Here is a 23373-nt window from a genome sequence, read left to right as displayed (position 1 = left end):
ATAAGTGAAAAGTGGGCCGTGGTGGCTTCATTTGGTTTATAAAACATGAACCTGCTTGAACTTAAAATTTTTTCTTTTGAGTTTCAGTGTTGCGAAATTCTACAGCTATGGTGCAAAATATGAAACCCTCATGTGGACCTTCATATTCGTCACATGATCATTTCATTAAACTCAAGTGAAGTTACTATTCAGATAAATCGTGTGGCTGATATACGGTACCCTCACCGATTTTCTCGTCACCCAACCAAGGAAGGATTTTCGCTTTTTCCCATGAAAGCCAGACCAATTTGAAGCAGCACAACATTTTAAACATCCATCTGCTTTACATCTCTACTTGTGAAAATATGCCTAATATTCCTAAAACCAACAGATCAACATAAATTTACATATCTAATACACCATTTCCATTTTCATCTATATTGGTCTTTTTGACCTTATTCTTCTTCCTTCCTTCCATGCCTTTGGGTTTTTCTTTCACTGCTTCCTCTTTCTTTTTTATTTTTCTTCTTTTATCTTTAAATTTTGTAAATGCCAGCTTTCTCTTCTGTTTTTTTTTCTCTTGCATTCTGCATTCATGAACACAAAATTCACACCTGAAAAGACCTCTCAAGGGCATTCCAAGCATCCTCCCAGCCGTATATGCCACATACCATATACCTCAACATGGCCATGGATCAAGCATTCAATTTCAAGGCTTGTAACTCGTGGAATGGAAGCTAAGGTAGTTGCATTGCATCAATGAAACAACTTTCAATTTCACCTGCAGTACATGCCATGTGAAGCAAAGAACTGGAAATCCGGGTGTTTGACCTGAAGCAGGCTTAGCCAATTGCCTGCAGCCTGCATCAGGGAATTTGCCAGTTGACACTCCATCACTCCATTTTGTGTCCACATTGTTCTTTTTAACTTATAAGCAGCCATTCCAAAAACAGGTAAGGAAATCTTTGGTACACCATCCATCTCGGTGGGATAGACCATCACTGGAGCCTGCGTGCTTCCACTACCTGCCCAAAAGAAAGAAAAATCTTAGGGTATCAACAATGGCAAGATAGAATAAACATTATTGTAGATTAAATCATTTGCATAACCACAGAGATAACAGTAAATAACATGTTATAGAGCACCTCATATCATGAAATATAGCCGTCACTTATCATCAAACCCAAGAAAGAACATAGAAGAGCTACCTCCTGCTGTTAGATCTCTATCATCAAACTTTTCACAGGTAATTGTAATGCTGAAAAATAGAAACATATCCAGGATCCTTTCCCATCCCCCAGTTCATCACCACTCTCTATCTCTCTCTCCCTCCCTCCCCTTCCTGTGTACAAGTACACACTAACCACTCAGAACTAAGGCAAGCAGATATTGTCGTGCCAAACACAAATACCCAGCTATCTAGTACCAGCAAGAAGCATAAAAACGTTTTTTTTTTCATTTTTCACTCATTTTGTTTAACAAGTTATTAACTCCAAACAGACCCTTTTACCGCCCCAAGTTTGTGCCTGCAGGCAGATACATAAGAATCTATTCGAGGTAAGTGGCACAGTATGCAAATATTGTTTGCATCAATATTGTGTTTTTGAAGAAAATATGAAATGGATTGAGATGGACTTGGGAAACTTTCCACTAAGCAAACTTAGGAAAGAAGTTCTGGTTCATGATATGGATAAAGATTTGAGAAGCCATTCTTATCCAGTGAAAGGAAAATAATTTATCATATCGAAATGCTGGCAAAATACCACAATACCAATTCTTGAAAGAGTCACAATTACCTGCCATGGGTGTTGAAAGTGAATGATACGTCAGAAAGCAAGCTTCCAAATCTTTCAGTGTTGGACCCATAGGTATTCGATATATGGGATACCTACAAAATTCAACCAGAGCAGTTGAATTTTGGTCCATACAAGGCAATATAATAGTAAAGATAACGTTTTCTTACCAAGCCACTGACATCCAACTTCCTGGCAGTAAGTCACAACTTCTTAATGTCTTCAACCCAGGGTACTGGCATGCTAGATCTGATATCTGTTAAAAATCACAATAATAAATAATAAATAAGGCAATAATAAACTAGCCAAAATACACTGCAGCAAAATAATAAACTAGCCTTGTCAGCCAATGGTTCTCGGCCATACGGAGCATCCTGCTCAAGAAACTCAAAAAGCAGGACACCACGAGAATTCCCAGCTTCTCCATCATCACTAGAAAAGCCTTCTTGTAGCAAAGGGTGTTCATCATGTATGGACAATCCGCCCATTCTAATAGGAACATCCGTCTTTAAACGGTGAAGAGCTTGCTGCTCCTTAGCAGTCTTTTTGTGTTTCTCAACTTCATAATCGCTGCTTGCATCACTACTCGAATCCAAATCGTAGTCAACATAACTGTCCTCACCAACTTGCCTAATCAAACGAGAGAAAATCAAAGCCCAGTTAGATGCCAATAGACCATATCACACACTCGAATACATATTATCAAGAATAACATAAGACTACATGAGACAAAAGTTCATAACAAGAAATGCATAAAAAAATGAATAGACATGGAACAAAAAGAGAGCAGAAGAGTGGAGAACAGGGCGATGACTGGCAGAAATTTGAGAAATTGAGATTCTATATAAATGAAACTGAACATAATCAACACATAAAGTTTCCAAGCACCAAATCATTATCTATCACAGTGTCTCACCATAACTTTACAACAGAAATTTGATCAATTAAGCATCCTAGATATGAATGTACAAAGTGATACAATTCGTCATCAGAAACCATTTGATGGTGATGATCACATCTACATAGATGGTACTAGTTTATTGAAGAAAAAGATTGAATCAGCAGCACATGATACATTGTATGATTAAATTTCATGAAAAAAAATAGTACTAGTCGTGGAATGTCGACAATAAAGCATCATACTGATATTTCTGCAATAGAACCAACGTCCTGCGCACCAAATCATTTAAAATAAGATTGCGTGTAACTAAATAATCATTGTAAACAACACGCGTGCAACAAAGAAAACAAATTCAACTGGATTTCAGAACAAATATTTATGTATCAGAATTGCTGGTATTGTCCAAAGATTACAAACTAGCATCCAAATGTATGAATGCAACCAGAATTTCTTTAATACCTTGACTTTGCATTTGACTTCACAGAAGATTCCCCATATAATTGGATACCAGATAAATAGGGAACATAATATTGAATAACAGAATCACTTTTGTTAAGTACCAATGGCACTCCTGCCCCATATGCACTCCACTCCCTAAACGATTCCCAAAGATCATTCAATGTGAAGTAAGGCTGAAACTCAACATCGCAAGTCCTCCACCCCCTCATTGTCGTCTGCACCAAAAGAAACAATTTTTTAGAGGATTGCAAAACTAAGTAACTCCTCATTGAAATAACAAAACAGTGTAGTAGAAAGGCAATAAATCTTATCCTGAAGTTATTTTTGCACCTAAGTGTAGCTTATAATTATCTCAAGTCCTAAGTTACGGAAACTCCAAAGGTAAAAAGTCTCATTTTCTAGACGTTCTCATATATTTTGGCATCAGCAAAACATGCCGTCTGAGAAACCAAACTAGACATGGTCAAAATCTTTGCTTCATTTGGTGAAGGCTTGGCAAGTGCAGCCCCTATTATTCTCCCACATATGGAAAACCCAATAACAAAAACTCAGTTTCCTTCACATTTTCAGACAATTTTGGAGCAGCCAAGTACAAAGCACAACAGATAAAACATAAAGATATGATCAACCTTAGAGAAATACTGCGCAGGAACTGAAGGAGTGGTGGACTCCAAGAGCCTGTCAAGATTACTACTAGGCTTTAGAGATGACTCAGAAGAAGGCTTTGCCAATGTATTTGGAGGCTCTTTGGGGCTTCTCTTCTCAGAAACCACAATTTTGCTCTTTGGAAGCTCTTTGGGGTTCTCGTTTGCATCATTCTTGGCTTTCCTAGCTTGCTTTTGCTGATTATTGTATCTCTTTCTTGCTTTCACAGGAATGTAAAACCTGTCCTCCCCACGTACATTTCCAAACTGTAACCCACTTCCCAACATTTGCACAGCTCAGAACTTTTCAAATAAAACTAGTGCCTCCGCTTCGTTACTGAGAAAACGGAGGAAACTACAATGAAAAGGTAGAAACTTTGCAATATACTCTGTTTTTTTCTTTACTTGTCTGGTTCTCAAGAAAGAAAAATTAATACAACTCACCCAAATTGAAAACAAATAAAAAGAGGTGTTCTGTGACTGATTCTTTAGCTCATCAAAGTCTCAAATTAGTACTAGATATATATATATATATATATATATAAGATGCTGATATTTATAGAAGGAAAGCGATCATTCGTCCGGGATTTCTAGCGATTTCTCGGTAACCAAAAACAGCATAGAAAACTCAAAATTTATCTTTGATATCCCAAATTGAAAACAAAACAAAACAAAACAAAAAAAAGATTGTATTGCAAGTGATCAGATCAAAGAAACTCACAAAGCCCGAAAGCGTTGTATGATTAATAGAAAAAACCGGAAAATTGGATCGGAAAGCTTGAAAGCCTAGAGAGAAAGCACTGCGGATTAAATGAGAGCCGAATGAATGGTTTTTGTGGGAAGGAAGAAAGAAACAAAGCGTGAAGGAAAGCACCGGGAAAGGGGAAGCTTGAACTAGTGTGTATTATAAATGAAGACGAAGATAATAATATTTTCTTATTTTATTACAGCTTTATTTGTTTGTTGGTAATATTGGTTTTGGTTATTGTGGTAAATGAATTAATAAAATATTTTGGGAAGGAAATAGGTGATGTGAAGTAGTTGCAGAATTGTGATTGGTGGGTTAGTTTGTGAGCTGGCATTTACAGTTTACTGTACATTGGCACGTGCAAGACACGAGGCTCAGTAGTAGGTGGTGCGGTGGTACGTGCACACTTGTAATCAAGTGAGAGCTACCAGCCTACTAACACGCAAGATTATGATTAAACTCACTCATAAATTTCTTCATTATTGTGATTTTTTATTTTTATTTTATCATCTTTGGTAATTTATAAATAGTGAGCTTCTTGGGTCAGATTTCAAAAAAGAAGAATAAATAAATATTCCTTTGAATTTGGGTAACTTTTTCATTAGAATTTTTTGGCCTTCTATATATTTGTGTACTGGTCAGCAGTTTCGATCACCAAATTTTCAATGGTTGAAATGGAATGTCTCATTGATGAGAGGAAGGGTAATGGATTTTAATGTACTTAATGTTTGTCCATATCAAAACACGTTGTTGAGTTTGGTCATAGACTTATAGGTTGAGTTTGGTTCACAAACGCAAAATATGACGTTGCAATTTTGTTTGTACAAAGCTCAAAATAAAATTGTTATAATAATTTTATAAACATATATGTTGTATTCAGGACAACTAATTGTTATAATGACAGTTGGATTCTTAATTAGTACAGAACCACCGAGCCGACGTGCTCTCTCCTTCCCTCTTCTTCATCGTGCAGCAACCTATAATTTTGGTCTGAATTTTGAGCTTGGTAGAATCATGCAAAATAAATCATATTGAATGTTAGGTTTAACCGAAAATGCTAGAAATATAGTTGACAACAGTAAATTTGGGTTGTGGGTTGTGTGTTAGATAGAGGACGCCCAAGATAGAAAATAGAAAATAGAAAATAGAAAATAGAAATGGTATTTGATTGGTTAGTGCATTAAATTGATGTGAGAATATTTTGCAAGATATGTGCAATGTCCCAATCAATGAATGAAGAAGGAAGATGGGATAGGGCCCAAGTATTTATTGGTAGAAAGGGAGACAATGAGGTTGACTCGTGGCCCTACTCTTATCCACTCAACTATATATGACACAAAATTAAGTGATAAGACAATATATACATGCTTCATCCAACAACAAAGAAGACAATATACATGTAACACACATGTAATTTACCAGAAAAATTTGTATGAAATGGGGATAGCATTGTTTTGCTATCATTTTCTAATCACAAATTGCTACATAGAAAAGTTATCACGCTTGGCATACTTTGATTGCCCGGGTATAGCAAAATAGTATTATCCTCGTTTTCTGTAAGTGTTTCTGTACTCCTTGGGTTTGGTGGATTATTATTATTATTATTATTATTTTAAAAATGATATTATAAACTTGGTCGGGGCCAGCCAATATCCCCATCATTGTCTAGCAAGGACTTGACCAAATGTTGTTCTGGTTCTTTACAAGGCATAGACATGCATGGATTGATTTTCCCAAACACAATATGTGGCACCACAGAGATCCATAATGATTGAGCAAGTTGAGGCACAAAAGAATACTTTACTTGATGCTCCTGTCCTGGTAAATCACAAAGCTTAGCATACAAGTTACAACCAACAGCAAGCTTAGTTTGATTTCACAAGTGAAGGGTCTCAATTCTTTAACTATGAACTTGAAACTGCACAAACTAACCCCAAAAAAAAAAAACTAATCAATGTAGTGCAGCAGATTTCCCTTTTTTCACAAAAATTTAGCAAAGATACCCATCTGGTCTATGCCCAAATTCATGCCTTTGGTTTTCGAAGAAGGAAGATAAGGAGGAGAATGAAGTGCAATGAGTGCTGCAACTAAGCCAGCATTGCTTGATATGCTAGGCTCAGTGAACTCTTGTTTGTCCCTTTGATCTATAAATTTGTCAAATTGGTCAGGTCCTGCTACCATGGCTCCCAAAAGCAAATTGGGATTTGGGTCTTTGGAGAATTGCCATCTATCTTCTCCGTCTTTGCAAGAGTAATATTGACCATCCCAAGGGATTGATGCGCTCCTATGGTGCACTTGGCTTGGAAACTTATCTCCAAACCCAACCATGTAGCTCATCTTCATTGGATTCTCTCCTAGAATGTAATTTACCTGAAAACAATGCATGCAGATTGAAGACTATAATAATATAATTAATATATGCAATGCAATATTACTTGCCTGAGACGTGGAGAAATTGCGCAGCATATCCAGGGAAAAGCCGAAACCTCTGCAACTCCTACCAGAACTCCGCAGAAGATCAAGGTAGTCGCTGTACAATTTACTAAGAAAGGATGCTGTTGCGGCATACTCCAGACGAGCTGCCCCAAGATTAGGCCTTTGGATGATCAATCCACCTGCATTCATTTAGGATTTTTGAGGCACATGCATTTCATCTTTGAAGTGAAGCATCATATCAACATGTAGATCTAGGCATCCATTCCATTTCCATATATTAATACCTGGTGTCATTTTCTGAGAAGAAAGATAAGAACACATGAGGGAGTCCGTCATGTCCGTGGATGCGCCTAAAGAAGCTTCATACGGGAAGCCAAGATCACGAAAAAATTGCAGACGCGTTAGCAACACCTACAATATTATGTATGCAGAACTGTGATCACAAAGCTTATCTATTTCTGAAACTTCCCAGATTGATTATTTGCAACAAAAATTACCGCGTTAGCAGTAAGCTTGTTGTTCCAGTAGAAAACCCCTTTATCAGCACTTGTTTCATTCCCCACTGCATGGTCAAATTCTTCTGTGGCATATCCTAGATATGAATTGTCACCAGTAGCAAAAAATAGCCATGTTCCTCCCCAGACCAGTTCATCTTGGTGACCAGATGAGTTATAAAAATTTCTAGCTTCTCCTCCACAAGCGTCAACCTTGGTGTATGTTCCTTGCCTAGCAGGGTATAGCTTAGTAATTGCACTCTCAAATAGCTTCTCAGCTGCTGTGACTAATTCTCCTGAGTAAACATTGTCTTCTTTAAACACTAATGAAGCAGCTGATAATGCTGCAACAATTTCCCCTGCTAAATCGGAAGCTGTGTTATCGCAAAATGAAACAGTTCTCTTGTAGTCCATGTCTTCAGGTCTTTGCCAGCAGTTTATATCATTAGGAACCTTGGCATCGCTGTTTGCACTTCCAATCTAAATTGAAAAAAAAAACAATAACAAGGAATATTGTCACTAATTGTCCATTATAATGTTCATGAAAAAGGATTATTAATTATGGTACAAAATTGTTCATAAGGCTTGCCTGAGAATACAATATGGTATCTGAAGTTGTGTTAGGGGGAACAAAGAGTTTGAGCAAATAATCACTTCCCCATTTGATTATGTCCTTGACATGATCAAGCTCACCAATATCAGCATACTTGTCATGATATTCAATCACACTCCAACTCAACAGGGTTACAGTATAAGCTGTAGGGAAGCTGAATTTTATGTTGTTACCAGAATCATAGAAACCACCCTCAAGATTAGCCGGTTTACTGCCTGAGTTCCCATCTTGCAATCCTGAACTTGCTCGAAATTTTACCAGACTGTTATTGGGGTACACCCCAGCTGATGAAAAAGAATTTTTCAGCAAATTAGATGAAAAATTAATTATATGGCAAATCCTATAATGTAACTGTTTCTAATAAAATATATGATGGTAGAAATATATTACACTTTTGAGCATCGAAGAACGTTAGAGCTTGGTTCAATGCAAGTGTAAGATTCTTTGAAGGACGATCGTGATGATGTTTTGAGGGCAAAAAGTGTAGCAGTAAAAGTAGAGCTAGGATAAGAAAAACTGTGGAGACAGAAATGTAAAGACAACGTTTAAAGTGCTTTTTATCTGTGATAACAAGGTTGAATTGGTAGGACTTGGAGTACTGAGAAGGGATTGAATCGTTGGCCATGGAAGACTGAGGAAGAAGGTTAAAGTCAATTTCTATAGAATTCCAACGACTTGCGGAAGGAATCAAACGGCGGGCCTCTGAAGTATGAACAAACATCACAGGTTCTAAGTCTGTTGCAGAAGTATGTGTGACAGTGTGGGAACCTAGAGAAGATGGCATTGCTTGCTGTGAACGTGGGAGGTGGTGTTGTAGGTAGGATAGAGCAAATGGCACTGAAAAAAGAAGGGAAAGGTTTTGGTTTATTCTAAATATTTGCCCTTCTCTCTGTGGTTTTTTTTATGCTGCATTGGCATTAATTAGGTCTCCATCATCAAATTCAAATGTGGATAGAAACTAAAAAATCATAAGTTTCAAGTTCATATAGTATAAAATTACTTGCTGTAGTTATTCACAATGAAATGGTTTCTTGATAAAGCAGAAGCGTGAACTAGCTAAACCACAAAATTTCGATACTATCAAAGAGAATGAATCGTTGGCCGGCAATTCAATTTACATCAGAAAACAGTTGAAAGAAACCAATTTACTTACAATAATTCAAGTCACTAAAAGCTGGTGAGTATTGTCTTCCAATCCAAATACAAGGCAAGGCAAGAAAAAACAACTGAAAAGAAAAATCAGACATGACAACAGTTTCATCAGATGGTTACTAACTACTGGTTAGTGCCTGTATATATATGCAAAGAAGGATCAAAAGGGACCAAAAACTTGTCTTAGGATAGGACCATGGGTGGGCCTGTTTGACTTCTTTCTACAGCATTTTTCTAGTTATTTAACAACGTTGTTATCACCAAAAAACCCATTCATTCACTCTCAAAATCAAAACCTAAACTAAACTATGGGCACGGCCTGACTTATTTTCTCTCACTCAAGTAACCAAACGCGTTTAATAGTGAAAGTTGAACACAAGTTGTTTGGTAATTGATTTAAGTTTTCATTTAGGCTTATTTTGAAATTAGATGTCAAATTTTTTTTTAAAACTGAAAACTAAAATTAGTTACCGAACACATTTTCGGTTTTCAGTTTTCCAAAAAAGTAAAAATCAAATGGTTATCAAACAGCCTCTAAGTTTATGACGTTTATGTTTTAGGTCTTTAAATTATTATAATGAACCAAATGAAGTGAAATGTGAAAAAAGACACCCGTTCTAAATGAGAGTCATAATTCAATTCAACTTTCTTGGATGATTAAACCTTTGGAATATTTTGCACTTGTTGTTGATGCTCAAAATGGTTGGGCCAAGATTGAGTCCAACTTAGTGATGAGGTGTGATGGATGATGAGTGAAGGTTTGGACCTTCTGCGTGTATGTGAGGACTTAGCCAGTTTATGAATATACAAAAGACAAGATATATGTGGTTCACCCTTAATGAATGGGCTACGTCCACAGAGAAGATGTTCTCATTATGATATTGTTTACATTTGTACAAGGGGATTAGACCCAAAGATAAATGGAAGAAGGCCTAGGGTCTAAGGTACAAAGTTTGGAGTCTGGAGCCCAGGGGTCAAGTCCCCGGGTCTGGAGACCCAGGACTCGAAGGCCAGACTAACAGGAGAGTCCTGAAGAGGGAGCCCAGCTCAGTTTCCAATCCCCTCTTAAGTGGAGAGTGGTATGCTTTTATAGGTGAGAGGGAGTCTTCACTTCTTGTAGATTTCCGATGTGGGACTCCTCTTGCTTTGCTTAGAGTTTCTTCTAGTTGCTTGGTCAGTTATGGTGTCAACAGTAGTCCCCCAAGTTCGCGAGTAAGAAGGTACTTCTTGCTTGGGGATTTGTAATCTTAAGTGCACTGGCCGAGCAACACCGTAGTTTGTCTTCCAAGTCGTATAGTGCACTATCCCCAGTCCCCCAAGTCCCCGGGTAAGAAGAACTTTGGAGGGAGAGAAGTTGCAACAAAAAACCAAAGTGGTTTGGAGGGAGAGAAGGTTTTTTTTTTTTTTTTTTTTTTGGGCTAGGTCAGCCAAAAATTGGCAAGTCCCCATTTTACCTTCTGCATGCTTCCTGCCGTTCGGCAGTTTTTTTTTTTTGTTTTTTTTTGTTTTTTTTTGTTTTGGAGGGCTAGGTCAGCCAAGTAGCTAGCCAAGTAGGCATTTTCACTTCCCAAATTCCTTCTGCATGTTGCCTACCGTTCGGCAGGTGCAATTTTTTTTTTTTTTTTTTTTTTTGGTGGCTAGGTCAGCCAAATAGCTAGCCAAGTGGGCAATTTCACTTCCCAAATTCCTTCTGCATGTTGCCTACCGTTCGGCAGGTGCAAAATTTTTTTTTTTTTTTTGTGGGTTGGCTGGAGCCAAGGAGCCAAGTCCTCCTCAAGTTGATTCTGCATGACACCTTCGGCAGGTTCAAATTTTTTTTTTTTTTTTTTTTTTTTTTTTTGGAGGGCTAGGTCAGCCAAGTAGCTAGCCAAGTGGGCATTTTCACTTCCCAAATTCCTTCTGCATGTTGCCTACCGTTCGGCAGGTGCAATTTTTTTTTTTTTTTTTTTTTTTTTTTTGGTGGCTAGGTCAGCCAAATAGCTAGCCAAGTGGGCAATTTCACTTCCCAAATTCCTTCTGCATGTTGCCTACCGTTCGGCAGGTGCAATTTTTTTTTTTTTTTTTTTTTTTTTTTGTGGCTAGGTCAGCCAAGTAGCTAGCCAAGTGGGCATTTTCACTTCCCAAATTCCTTCTGCATGTTGCCTACCGTTCGGCAGGTGCAAATTTTGTTTTTTTTTTTTTTGTTTTTGTTTTTTTTTTTGTGGCTGGGTCAGCCATTTGCTTCGGTAAAGGAGCAAAGCTTGAGGGTTTAGCTTCCTTGCCGAACGGTAGGGAGCGTGGAGAGAAAAATAGAGTCCCACACGGGCTTGGCTTTTGAGGCTTCAGCATGGAATTGGGCCCAACATCAAGAGCTGGCCTCTTAATGTTTCAACAGGAGAGCCGGGCACTTTAGGAAGAGCCGGGTCATGTGGGTTTAGCCTGGGCATTTAGCAAGGGCTGGGCCGCAATGGTTTTGGCAAGGAGTCTAGTTATAGTTTGGGCTGGCATGAGTGTCCAGAGGCTGGGAGTTTTGGAATTTGGAAGGAGGCTAGGCTTCGCAAGGAGCTAAGCTGCATATTTGGCTAGGCCTGAGTGTTGGGCTAGGCGGGGGACCAAGGTGCCGATCAGTAAGGGCCATCTATGGCTTTTATTGAGCCTGTTTTGCTCAAGATAGGGCTAGGCAAGGGCTAGGCCTAAGTACTCAGCTTGGCCTTAGGAGTTTGTTTTGGAGCTGAGCCTTCGGAAGGGGGCTAGGTCCCTTGGATACTGACATAATTTTGGAGTTGGGATGGCGAAGGCGATACAAAGCTTTGCATGTTGCAAGGTAATGTTCCTAGGCTCGGGGTGCCGAATGTGGGCTTAGGCATGGGGGGTGCTGAAGGCATGTTGCAAGAGATGGGTTTAGGCACGGGGGTGCCGAAGGCAAAGGGGATGCTAAAGGCACAAGGGTGCCGAAGGCAGAGTGGTTTGCCAAACGCACAAGCTCGCATGTCACAAGGCATTGTGCCTAGGCACGGGGGTGCCGAAGGTGAGCTTAGGCATGGGGGCGCCGAAGGTGAGCTTAGGCACGGGGGTGCCAAAGGTGGGCTTAGGCACGGGGGTGCCAAAGGTGGGCTTAGGCACGGGGGTGCCAAAGGTGGGCTTAGGCACGGGGGTGCCAAAGGTGGGCTTAGGCAAAGGGGTGCCGAAGGTGAAGCTAGGCACGAGGGTGCCGAAGGCAAATGAGATGCCAAAGGTGACACAAAGCTTGCATGTGGCAAGGCAATGTGCCTAGGCACAGGGGTGCCGAAGGTGAGCTTAGGCATGGGGGTGCCGAAGGTGAGCTTAGGCAAGGGGGCGCCGAGGGTGAGCTTAGGCACAGGGGTGCCAAAGGTGGGCTTAGGCAAAGGGGTGCCGAAGGTGAGCTTAGGCATGGGGGCGCCGAGGGTGAGCTTAGGCACAGGGGTGCCAAAGGTGGGCTTAGGCAAAGGGGTGCCGAAGGTGAGCTTAGGCAAAGGGATGCCAAAGCTTGGATGTTGCAAAGCATGGAGGTGCCAAAGGTGGGCCTAGGCACGGGGGTGCCGAAGGCGAAACAAGCTTGCATGTGGCAAGGGGAAGAGCTAGGCACGAGGATGCCGAAGGCACAAGACTTGCATGTCGCAATATAAAATGCCGAAGGGCATAGGGTGCCGAAGGTGCCAAGCTTGCATGTCGCAAGAGGAAGTGGCTAGGCACGAGGGTGCCGAAGGCATGAGAATTGCTTGTCGCAATATAAAATGCCGGAGGGCATGGGGTGCCGAAGGTGCCAAGCTTGCATGTCGCAAGAGGAAGTGGCTAGGCACGAGGGTGCCGAAGGCATAAGACTTGCTTGTCGCAATAATGCCGGAGGGCATGGGGTGCCGAAGGTGCTAAGCTTGCATGTCGCAAGAGGAAGTAGCTGGGCATGAGGATGCCGAAGGCATAAGACTTGCATGTCGCAATAATGCCAGAGGGCATGGGGTGCCGAAGGTGCCAAGCTTGCATGTCGCAAGAGGAAGTGGCTGGGCATGAGGATGCCGAAGGCATAAGACTTGCATGTCGCAATAATGCCAGAGGGCATGGGGTGCCGAAGGTGCCAAGCTTGCATGTCGTAAGAGGAAGTGGCTAGGCACGAGGGTGCCGAAGGCATAAGACTTGCTTGTCGCAATAATGCCGGAGGGCATGGGGTGCCGAAGGTGCTAAGCTTGCATGTCGCAAGAGGAAGTAGCTGGGCATGAGGATGCCGAAGGCATAAGACTTGCATGTCGCAATAATGCCAGAGGGCATGGGGTGCCGAAGGTGCCAAGCTTGCATGTCGCAAGAGGAAGTGGCTGGGCATGAGGATGCCGAAGGCATAAGACTTGCATGTCGCAATAATGCCAGAGGGTATGGGGTGCCGAAGGTGCCAAGCTTGCATGTCGCAAGAGGAAGTGGCTAGGCACGAGGGTGCCGAAGGCATAAGACTTGCTTGTCGCAATAATGCCGGAGGGCATGGGGTGCCGAAGGTGCCAAGCTTGCATGTCGCAAGAGGAAGTAGCTGGGCATGAGGATGCCGAAGGCATAAGACTTGCATGTCGCAATAATGCCAGAGGGCATGGGGTGCCGAAGGTGCCAAGCTTGCATGTCGCAAGAGGAAGTAGCTAGGCACGGGGGTGCCGAAGGCATAAGACTTGCTTGTCGCAATATAAAATGCCGAAGGGCACGGGGTGCCGAAGGTGCCAAGCTTGCATGTCGCAAGAGGAAGGGGCTAGGCATGAGGATGCCGAAGGCATAAGACTTGCGTGTCGCAATATAAAATGCCGGAGGGCATGGGGTGCCGAAGGTGCCAAGCTTGCATGTCGCAATAATGCCGGAGGGCATGGGGTGCCGAAGGTGCCAAGCTTGCATGTCGCAAGAGGAAGTAGCTGGGCACGGGGGTGCCGAAGGCATAAGACTTGCTTGTCGCAATATAAAATGCCGAAGGGCACGGGGTGCCGAAGGTGGGCTTAGGTAAGAAGATGCCTAAGGCGAAACAAGCTTGCATGTGGCAAGGCATGGAGGTGCCAAAGGTAGGCTTAGGCACGGGGGCGCCGAAGGTGAGCTCAGGTACGGGGGTACCGAAGGTGAGCTTGGGCACTAGGGTGCCGAAGGTGGGCTTAGGCACGGGGTGCCGGAGGTGAGCTTAGGCACGGGGTGCCGAAGGGGAGCTTAGGCACTGGGATACCAAATGTGAGCTTAGGCACGGGGGTGCCAAAGGTGGGCTTAGGCACGGGGGTGCCAAAGGTGAAGCTAGGCACGGGGGTGCCGAAGGTGAAGCTAGGCACGGGGGTGCCGAAGGCAAATGAGATGCCAAAGGTGACACAAAGCTTGCATGGGGCAAGGCAATGTGCCTGGGCACGAGGGTGCCGAAGAGAAGGAATGCATATGTGCAAATTTTATTATTATTTTAAGAAATTTGGGTACCTTGTGGATATTTGAGCTTGTGGCATGTCCTTGGAGCTGGGCCTTCAGAGCTTCGGCAAGGGCTTGTCCTTCGGCAGGAAGAATGAGGGGCTTGATCCCGCGAGTTTCCAAGTTCTTGGTAGGTGGGCCTCATGAGCTGGGCTTTGGCAAAGGCCTGGGGTTTGTGCTATGTGGAGCTGGGCTTCAGCGGGGGCTGGGGGCTTCCAGATTTGGAAAGGGTGTCTTGGGGGGCACTTTACGAGCTGGGTCCATGGGGGTCCGAGTGTTCGTTTAGTAGAAAGGCCAAGGTGGCGCGAAGGTGTGTTTGAAACTTCAGCAATGGAGTTTTATGCGATGTTGGGCTTGAGCAATGGCCTTGGGGCCGGGTTCCAAAGCTGGGCTTCGGCAAGCCTCCTTGACCCAGGTGGTGGCTAGGGTTTTGAGGGTAGATTCGGATTTTTAGAGGCTGGGTCCTTCCGTTTTTGAAACGTAGCTGGGGCCTTTTTGTAGCTGGGCCCTTGTGCTTTTATAGCTAGGGTTTTTATACCTTCGGTAAGGGAGTCCAAAGATTGGAGATAAGGGCCAGGGTTTGGGGAGAGGAGGTGCAAGTCCTCTATTAGCTTAAGACATGTCGTCACCTTTTAGCTTGAGGGGCTGGGTCAGCCAAAAATTGATAAGTCACTCCTTCACCTTCTGCATGCTCCCTGCCGTTCGGCAGGGAAGCTAGGCTCCAAAATATATTCGGAGCTGGGTCCGTAGTTCAGCTCGGAGGAGGTGCCGACCGGCAAGAGATATTCGAAGGTATTTTGGTGAGGGGCTGATCTGTCTTCGGCGAAGAGTGGGTCTAAGTGCCTAGTTTTTGCATCGAGTTGGAGCTGGGTCCGTGGTGTCGTTCATCATTTGTTCGTGGAGGGGGGTTCATCCAATCTAGGACCGTCTAGGGTCTGGGTCCTTGACTGACGGCAAGGAAGTGATTGGAGCCTTTCGATCCTTCTGAAGTGTGGGCAAAGTTTTTAGCTGGTCCTTCAAGGCGTTCGCGATTTCTCTTGGCTTCAATTGGTGCCGTGAGGTTTCAACTGCTTTTGCCAGAGCTGGGGTGTCTTTGGCAAGAGCTTTTGAAAGATAGATAGATGGCTGCAAGGGTTTTTGCAAGGAGAAGACTCAAGTTCGTTCGGCAAGCTCCGACTGATAGACCTTCGGAGCTAAGGCTGGGGTCTCTTGTACTGTTGTAAGGAACCTGGGTCAGCCAAGCAAGGGTGTCGTGACCATGGCAAGGGTATGGTGGGGTGCCGAAGGCAGCGCACGCCGAATGATGGAGCTTGTGGGACAAGCTCAAGTCCCCATATTTTTACTCTTCAAAGAAGTGTCGGTCGGTACTTTGAACTGAGATGTTGGGTTGGCCCTGCAAGCCATGCAAAGTATAGCCACACTGATTGGCTTTTTCTTAAAATATCATCTTCTGCAATTTGTTGACCTGGCATTCAAGGTGGCTCCAGTAAGGCATTGCCTAACGGCAGCCTAGGTGATGTTGATTGTATGGGTGCCGAAGAGCACTGGAGAAGGGGAGAACGACAGAAGCCTTTTGTGTCAATTCCCACAGACGGCGCCAAACTGTTGATGCTCAAAATGGTTGGGCCAAGATTGAGTCCAACTTAGTGATGAGGTGTGATGGATGATGAGTGAAGGTTTGGACCTTCTGCGTGTATGTGAGGACTTAGCCAGTTTATGAATATACAAAAGACAAGATATATGTGGTTCACCCTTAATGAATGGGCTACGTCCACAGAGAAGATGTTCTCATTATGATATTGTTTACATTTGTACAAGGGGATTAGACCCAAAGATAAATGGAAGAAGGCCTAGGGTCTAAGGTACAAAGTTTGGAGTCTGGAGCCTGTTGCGTAGATACAGCTGCACCAAAATGGGTTCAACTGCATCCTCAACTTGTGATACTCGCAAGTGCACGAGCCGTTTGGTAGTATAGCATATGTAAGTGCGAGGTCGATCCCACGAGGATTGGTGATTGAATGATTCAATTCATTTTCCCTACACAATACAGAAATGAAAAATAAGGGAAATAAATAAAACAAGGAAGAAAGAAAATAACTAACTCAAGCAGATAAGTTCCCAAGTTCAATTAGATTAACGGATTGATTCTAGCTAATGTATGATTAAGCCATGGTGTGTGGTCATAACCTTGTGTTCCTAATTCCCTAATTTGATCATTTGTTGTCTAACCTAAAATTAAGCATTAGGAACCCATTAAGCATAGAAGAACAATTTAAACAACCAAGCATGTATCTAATCCCTGTTGTCGAATGTCCATACATACTCTTCCTATTCATAGTTCAATTCGAATTAAAGCATGGTGTCTACTCTTAATTCAAACCAAGATAGCTAACATGCAAGCCTAAATGGTGATCAATCATTCAAACTAGCATATTAACTTATAAGCATAATGAATAAGAACAAAAACCATAATTGAAACTTGGAAACTAATCAAACTTGAAACTAAAGAAAAGAATTTACATAACAATGAAAATTAAAGTAGAACTTGGAAAGACTTAAAGGAAAATTTAGTAAAAGGATTTTTGTTACAATCAATTGAGAACTAGAAAGGAAAACTAAGAGAATTTGAGGGAGAGAAGGGAAGGGAGCTCTAGAGAAGTGTTTGAGAGCTCCCCCCCTTGGGGTGTTTTTACAAGCTTGGGAAACCTCACTATATATAGGCCTAAGGAAGCTGAAAATCTGAATTAAGTATGGCTAATGCATACAACACTTGTTTTATAAAATCTGAAATGGTTGATGCACTTCATTAATGCATACAACACTTGCATTATAAAATCTGAAATGGTTGATGCACTTCACTAATAAATCCCACCAGCAGCCCTAGCTCATCTTCATGTCACCATGACCAAGCTTCCAACCAGAAATAATAGCTCATCCTGAGGTCAGCATGACCAGCAACTTCAAGGGCTTACGAATTGGGCTTCCCTTAATCAAATTAAGACTTTAAGCACTCAAACTTGAAGTTCAGAATGTCTTCTTTCCAGCCATATATCATTTGGGCCAATCCAAGGTCGGAGGAGGAAGTTAAGGCCAAAACAAAATGCTAACTCATTTTGCGCGCTGATAAAATCCATCCTGAGCATGGCTCTGTGTTTGCTAGGTAACAGACTCCATATTTATCCAATGTGGCTGAATTTTGGATATGTTATATTACACACCCATTGGAACAACTTTCATGAAGAATGTGGCCTCATCCGAGCTATGTAGGTTGCTGAAACAAAGCTTGCAATATGACCTACGAAACTGAGCTGGCAGGGGACTGTAGCCAAAATTGAGTTTGTCTTTAAGCTCTTCATCCATTCATCCAAATTAGGCCCTAACATGCATGGATTGCATCATTTACTATCCAAAGCCATCATTATTACCTAAAGCTCAATGAACTGAAAGATAAACACAAAAAGGATTAAAAGCACAAGTTTAACTCAAAAACATAACCAAATCATAAGCTAGAAGGGTACAAAATGATATACAATTATGAACCGATCAAATACCCCCAAACCTAGATTTTGCTAGTCCTCGAGCAAAACAACACAAAACAAAGTTAAAAACAAAACAAGAAGTTAACTAGACCACTTTCGTAGGTAACTCGATTGCATTGAGCGAATGCAACAAGCCTTTAAACCTCTAGGCATCCCTAGTAGGAGGAGTTGTGTCTCCTGAGGGTTTAACAGTTACGATACCCACAAACGTTTTTCTAACTCTACAAAACAAAATTGTTAGAAAACTTATTAGATTTGTTAGTTCTTAAGCAAAACCAAAACCAAAAACAAACATAAAAATAAAAACAAAACACAAAACACAAAAAAAACAAAATCAAAATAAAAACTCAAAACAATCTTTCCGAACATTTTGTGAAGAGAAATTACTCATGCACATGACTTAAACGTTTTGACAATAAAAGCTCAATTTTAGACATTATTCACAAAGCGGCAAAGTTCAAAACATAATATGCTCAAAGTGTAGTAGTGTGATAGCCAAATGCAACAAATTCCCCAATCTTAGTTTCCACACAATTTCAAAAATCATACCAAGCACAAATGCAACTTCAAATCTCATCAAAGTTGTCCTCTCACAAATGAATCACTCAGAAGAGGGCTACAATGCAACACTCAGTTATAGACATGGGATTAGAGTTAAACCATAAAGGAGTTAACTCAAAATAGGAAGATGAAGAACTTGCATTAATATGATCTCAAGAAGGATGCCAAACACTTAAAAGTAATAAAATGCATGCAATTCAACCATATGACATTTAAGATCAATTTAGGTCTTTATTATAGGTTGTAATGGGGCCAAGGGTGTAAGGTGAGTGAGAAATGAAAGGTATGGATAATACAAAGTCCAAGGAACTCAAAATGTAAGAACATAAAATAATTGTTTACAAGACTTCGAATCATCACGATTAGATTTTTTTTCTTTTACATGATCAAAACTCCTTATACCTTCATTTACATTGATTCAAACTCCTTTCCAAACACCAAATTATTTTGAAGGCCCAAAAATGAAACCCAAAAACAAAATTTCATTCAACTACCATTTAATCATAACTTTTTTTTCTTTTCTTTTCTTTCACCAATTGTGTGATTTTATTTTTTTTCTTTTTTTCTTCTATGTAATATCCCTTCCCAAACTTAGCATGAAAAACACATCCGAATTAGAGCTCATGAGTTCCTTAGAAAGGTAAATATTTATTTTTCGGGCTAAGGCGAGGAAATATAATTGGTAAAATGAAAGAAAAGGTTTACATGTAGGCTCAAAATGGTTAACAATGGAAAATCATGCTTAAGCATGCATAAGGTTAGCTTGAAAGACACAAACGATCCAAAGAGGGCCTTAATATCATTTCTTTAAATGTCATGAAATCAAATTGCATAAGAATGAATGACTTTTAAGTGTTCAACCAAATCAATGAATAATGAGATCAAACAACAACTTTGATGACAAGAAAATAAGAGTATGTGTATAACACTCATGAAATGAAGCACAAGGCTCAAAAGCTCACATTATATGGTTATATAAGTCTAATTTATGCTTGATACAATTCTTTGGGTCATGCAAATCCTTTAATTGGAAAATTATGAAACAAATGGCAAGTGCAAAGAAGGTTTCGAACATATCATGCTAGAACGATGCCAAATTAATTAATTAATGAATTATTATTATTATTATTTTATTTTACAAGAAGAATTTACAAGGAACAAAAAAATATATATATAAATAAATAAATAAAATTCAATTTTCATTTAAGTCATGCAAACATTTATCACAATCTCATCAAATGTGTTCGGAAAGTGACTCAAAACAAAACAAGACTCAAAATATAGAAAAAAAAAAAAAAAAAAAAAAAAAAAAAAAAAAAAAGCAAGAAATATATATATTTTTTTTTAATAAGAGAAACTAAATTTACTTGGTAAACTCCAATACCCCCAAACCTAGATATGAACATTGTCCTCAATGTTTAAAAATTAGGAACAAGCAATGTCATAACAAGAAATGAAAGGTACTAAAGTAAATATAAAATCACAAAACACACAAGAATTGAAATAAAATAATTACAAAATAAAAAATACAAACAAACAAAAAAAATAAAAATAAAAAAAACGAAACAGTAAAACACTCGAAACAGAAAACAAACAGTCTTACACAAACCAAAACCCAAACGATTGAAAGCCCAACCCAAAAGAAGTTAACACACTTTGAAACCTAACAACGGTGAAAACCCGAAGCCCACAATGAAGTCCGAAGCCCACATGTTATTAATTTATTTTTTTTATTTATTTTAATTTAATGAAACGTGAATTGGGAGTGCGAAGGCGGGTATTTACGAAACAGAAAAAGTGTGGTCCTTGATGCCTTGGTTCCTGGGAAGTCACGGGGAAAATAGGTGAGGGACGTGTCGGCGTGCAGAGGCCGCTTTCACATCCCCCAAGCTAGAATTATTAGACTCGTAGGAAGGCGCGACGACTTTTTCACTTGAAGGTGGTGAAAGGTGAAAATGCAATTAAGGGGGTTGGGAAACGGGTGCGGCGACATATAGAGATAAGCCGTAAGGGCCGCACAGAACTCAGAACCGCAATGGCTAGGGTTAGCAAAAACTAAGTCTATAAAAGGTAAAAAAAAGAAAGGGTAAAAAACACAAACTCAGAAACACACAAAAGAGAAAAGAAAGAAGATAAGAAGTGAGAAATCAAATGGCCTCTTCCTACCCCTTTTCATTGGATCTCAACCTAGCTCCACCGACTCAAACACGAGGCCAAGCAGCGGCACCAGTATGGATGCCCTACTTTGCTTCCGCACGGGGGCCTGTGACAGTAACTGACTCAATACTCCTGGACAACGATGTTGCCATTGGAGTGGGCAGAAATCTGGTGACTCCTAAAGATATACGTGTTCTGGGGACAAGGGATGACAACCGGGTTGTGAGCGATGCCCTGGCACTGAGCGTGCAGAGTACGGCAACAGTCGCAAGTTTGGGTCATCGCCTACTTGCGAAGTCCCATGAGGTAGAGGTGCTGAAAGGTCAGTTGGCGGCGGAGCGAAGTATGGTTGAGGAGTGTCAGACTGCTATAAAAAGCTTGAAAAGGGAGAGGTCAAGGATAGTGGAGGTGAATCGACACCAGCTAGAAGTATTGCGGGACGAGAATAGAAACCTATCAAAGATGGTAGAGTTGTACTCTCGCGACATGCGAAAACAGCTGGAAGACCTAGACCGACCGGGTAAACGCAAGCAAGCAGATCGTGAGAGTAGTTACGCTCAAGCTAAGATTGCGATCTTTGGGAGCTCAAGTGGTGAGCCCCAAGAGGCTGTGCATGAAGCCCAGGAAGAGGACAGCCAGAGGGCCAAACTCAAAGCTCCAATGGTCGAGACACCGAGCACTGTGAAGAAATGACTTCTACTGCATTATTGATGTTTTTATTTTATTTTGTTGTTTTTGTATTTTCATTATTTTGTTTCGGAAATAAAAGAGTAAGGTTGCAGAAAGAAAAAGAAAAAGAAAAAGAAAAAGAAAAAAAAAACGACAAACGGAAAAGAAAACACATTTCCCTAACTAAAATAAGATAAAGATGATAGCCGAAAGGGAAAAGCAAAAACACAAAGCTCTAGAAAATGAAAGTAACGGGCAAAAACATTAAACACCAGAAAACACGGAAAAAAGAAAAGTAAAGTAAAAGTAAAGGTGCTCCCCCTTGAAGCGATTAGGTCGAGCATGCCCGGGAAATCCGAAATGGTGTTGGCTCTCTCTCATCAGCATATGTCTATTTAAACCACACCTCTGCAAGCGGATGATACCCAGCATTTCTTCCTGCAAACTCAAGGAAAAACATCAAAAAATTTAGAAGCAAAACAAATGGCATCCTCATGCACTCACCTTGATGATCTCAACCTTGAGCTCTCACTTGCACCACCAAATGCCCAGACAAGGGCTCCTCCAACTCCTGTCTTCCCAAACTCCACATATCATCACGGTACGGCCTCAAACTTTGCTGAGATAATACCGAACTTTTCTGAGGCAATGCCGAACAGAGCAGCGCTGCTGGGAGGCATGATTGGCAGCAAGCTCACACCGACAGATCATCTGCATGTGGCACAGAGGTCTGACAAGGCAGCGGTGGAGGAGTCCCACAATTTAACTGTGCTCCATGCGGTCTCCGCTACCAATTTGGGCATGCGCCTACTAGCGAGGACAAGGGAGTGTGCCGCGATGAGCGAGGAAATAGCTTCCTTGAAGGCTATGGTGGCGGACTTGCAGAAGCGGCTCTACTGTGCCAATCAGTACGTGGAAGCACTGCAGAGGAAAAATGAGGACCATGTCGAGCTGCTGCAGATTCTGCAAGTAAGAGAAAATAGAGGCAAGCCATGATGATGATGAAGATGAAGAAGAAGAAGAAGAAGAAGAAGAAGAAGTTTTTTTTGTTTTTTTTTTTTTGTTTTTTTTTTGTTTTTTTTGTTTTGTTTTTTTTTGTTTTTAATGCAGCGTTTGAAATAAAAATGTGTTTTAACACTCAGAAATAAACTAACTAACCATACCACGTAAATAAATAAATAAACTAACTTAACAAAACAAAAACAAAGACTATACAGAAAAGAAAACAAAGAAAATAAATAAATAAATAAAACTTAATTTAAAAACACACGAATATACAAGCACTCACGGATGACCAGTTAAGGGCCTTAGAAAACACAGCCAGGGGATCCGGGAAGGTTGGAGGGGTCACAATGGTCCCGCTTAAAACCCAAACTTCTTAGACACCGAAGGTGTCGCCTAAAGAACTCCTAGACACTGTATTAACGGAAGTGCTCACTGGGGTTACCATAAGTCGGCTCATATGAAAAATAATTATTATTTTTTTTTTTTTTTAAATTTTTTTTTTTTAAAAAAAATATATTCTCGTAAGAAAAAGAAACAAAAACAAATTAAGATAACATGAAACAACAAACCATAAACGAAAATGAACTAAGTACTCTAAACAAACTCAAACAAACGATATAAATTATTGTACTAAAAGAAACAAACCAAGAAACCAAAGAAAAAAAAAACAAACAGCACTTTCTATCACCTATTTATCACCATTTGGACAGATTCGTTTCTATGTTTTTCAGCTTCGACCTCTGTTCAGTTTTTAGGCTATAACGTTCCAACCGTAAGTCCAAATTTTACGTTCTTTATATGGTTGGATTCAGCATAG

The 23373-nt window shown here is 40.9% G+C and overlaps 2 protein-coding genes across 3 annotated transcripts; both read right to left on the bottom strand.

Annotated features, from left to right (window-relative positions):
• Positions 1–133: 133 nt before the first annotated feature.
• LOC110754124 (uncharacterized) lies at positions 134–4692 on the bottom strand. Of its 2 annotated transcripts, none has more exons than XM_021955148.2 (7): positions 4221–4692; positions 3762–4113; positions 3133–3347; positions 2111–2402; positions 1943–2028; positions 1776–1867; positions 134–1004 (listed from the first exon to the last, which is right to left on the bottom strand). In XM_021955148.2, exons 2-7 carry the CDS (start codon positions 4062–4064, stop codon positions 757–759), a joined length of 1236 nt encoding a protein of 411 aa, XP_021810840.2. In that variant the 5' UTR covers positions 4065–4113; positions 4221–4692; the 3' UTR covers positions 134–756. The 2 variants fall into 2 exon arrangements, with proteins under 2 accessions (XP_021810840.2, XP_021810841.2); XM_021955149.2 differs by having other exon boundaries at positions 4498–4692.
• A 1608-nt stretch (positions 4693–6300) lies between these two features.
• LOC110754058 (endoglucanase 25-like) lies at positions 6301–8983 on the bottom strand. Its single transcript, XM_021955057.2, has 6 exons — positions 8458–8983; positions 8044–8351; positions 7458–7934; positions 7245–7371; positions 6964–7139; positions 6301–6894 (listed from the first exon to the last, which is right to left on the bottom strand). Exons 1-6 carry the CDS (start codon positions 8849–8851, stop codon positions 6505–6507), a joined length of 1872 nt encoding a protein of 623 aa, XP_021810749.1. The 5' UTR covers positions 8852–8983; the 3' UTR covers positions 6301–6504.
• Positions 8984–23373: the final 14390 nt, after the last annotated feature.

Source organism: Prunus avium, chromosome 5, assembly GCF_965620075.1.
Source record: "Prunus avium chromosome 5, drPruAviu1.hap1.1, whole genome shotgun sequence".
NCBI classification, from domain to species: Eukaryota; Viridiplantae; Streptophyta; class Magnoliopsida; order Rosales; family Rosaceae; genus Prunus; species Prunus avium.
The sequence above is the reverse complement of the archived record's forward strand: the minus strand, read 5'-3'. Positions and strand labels throughout refer to the sequence as shown.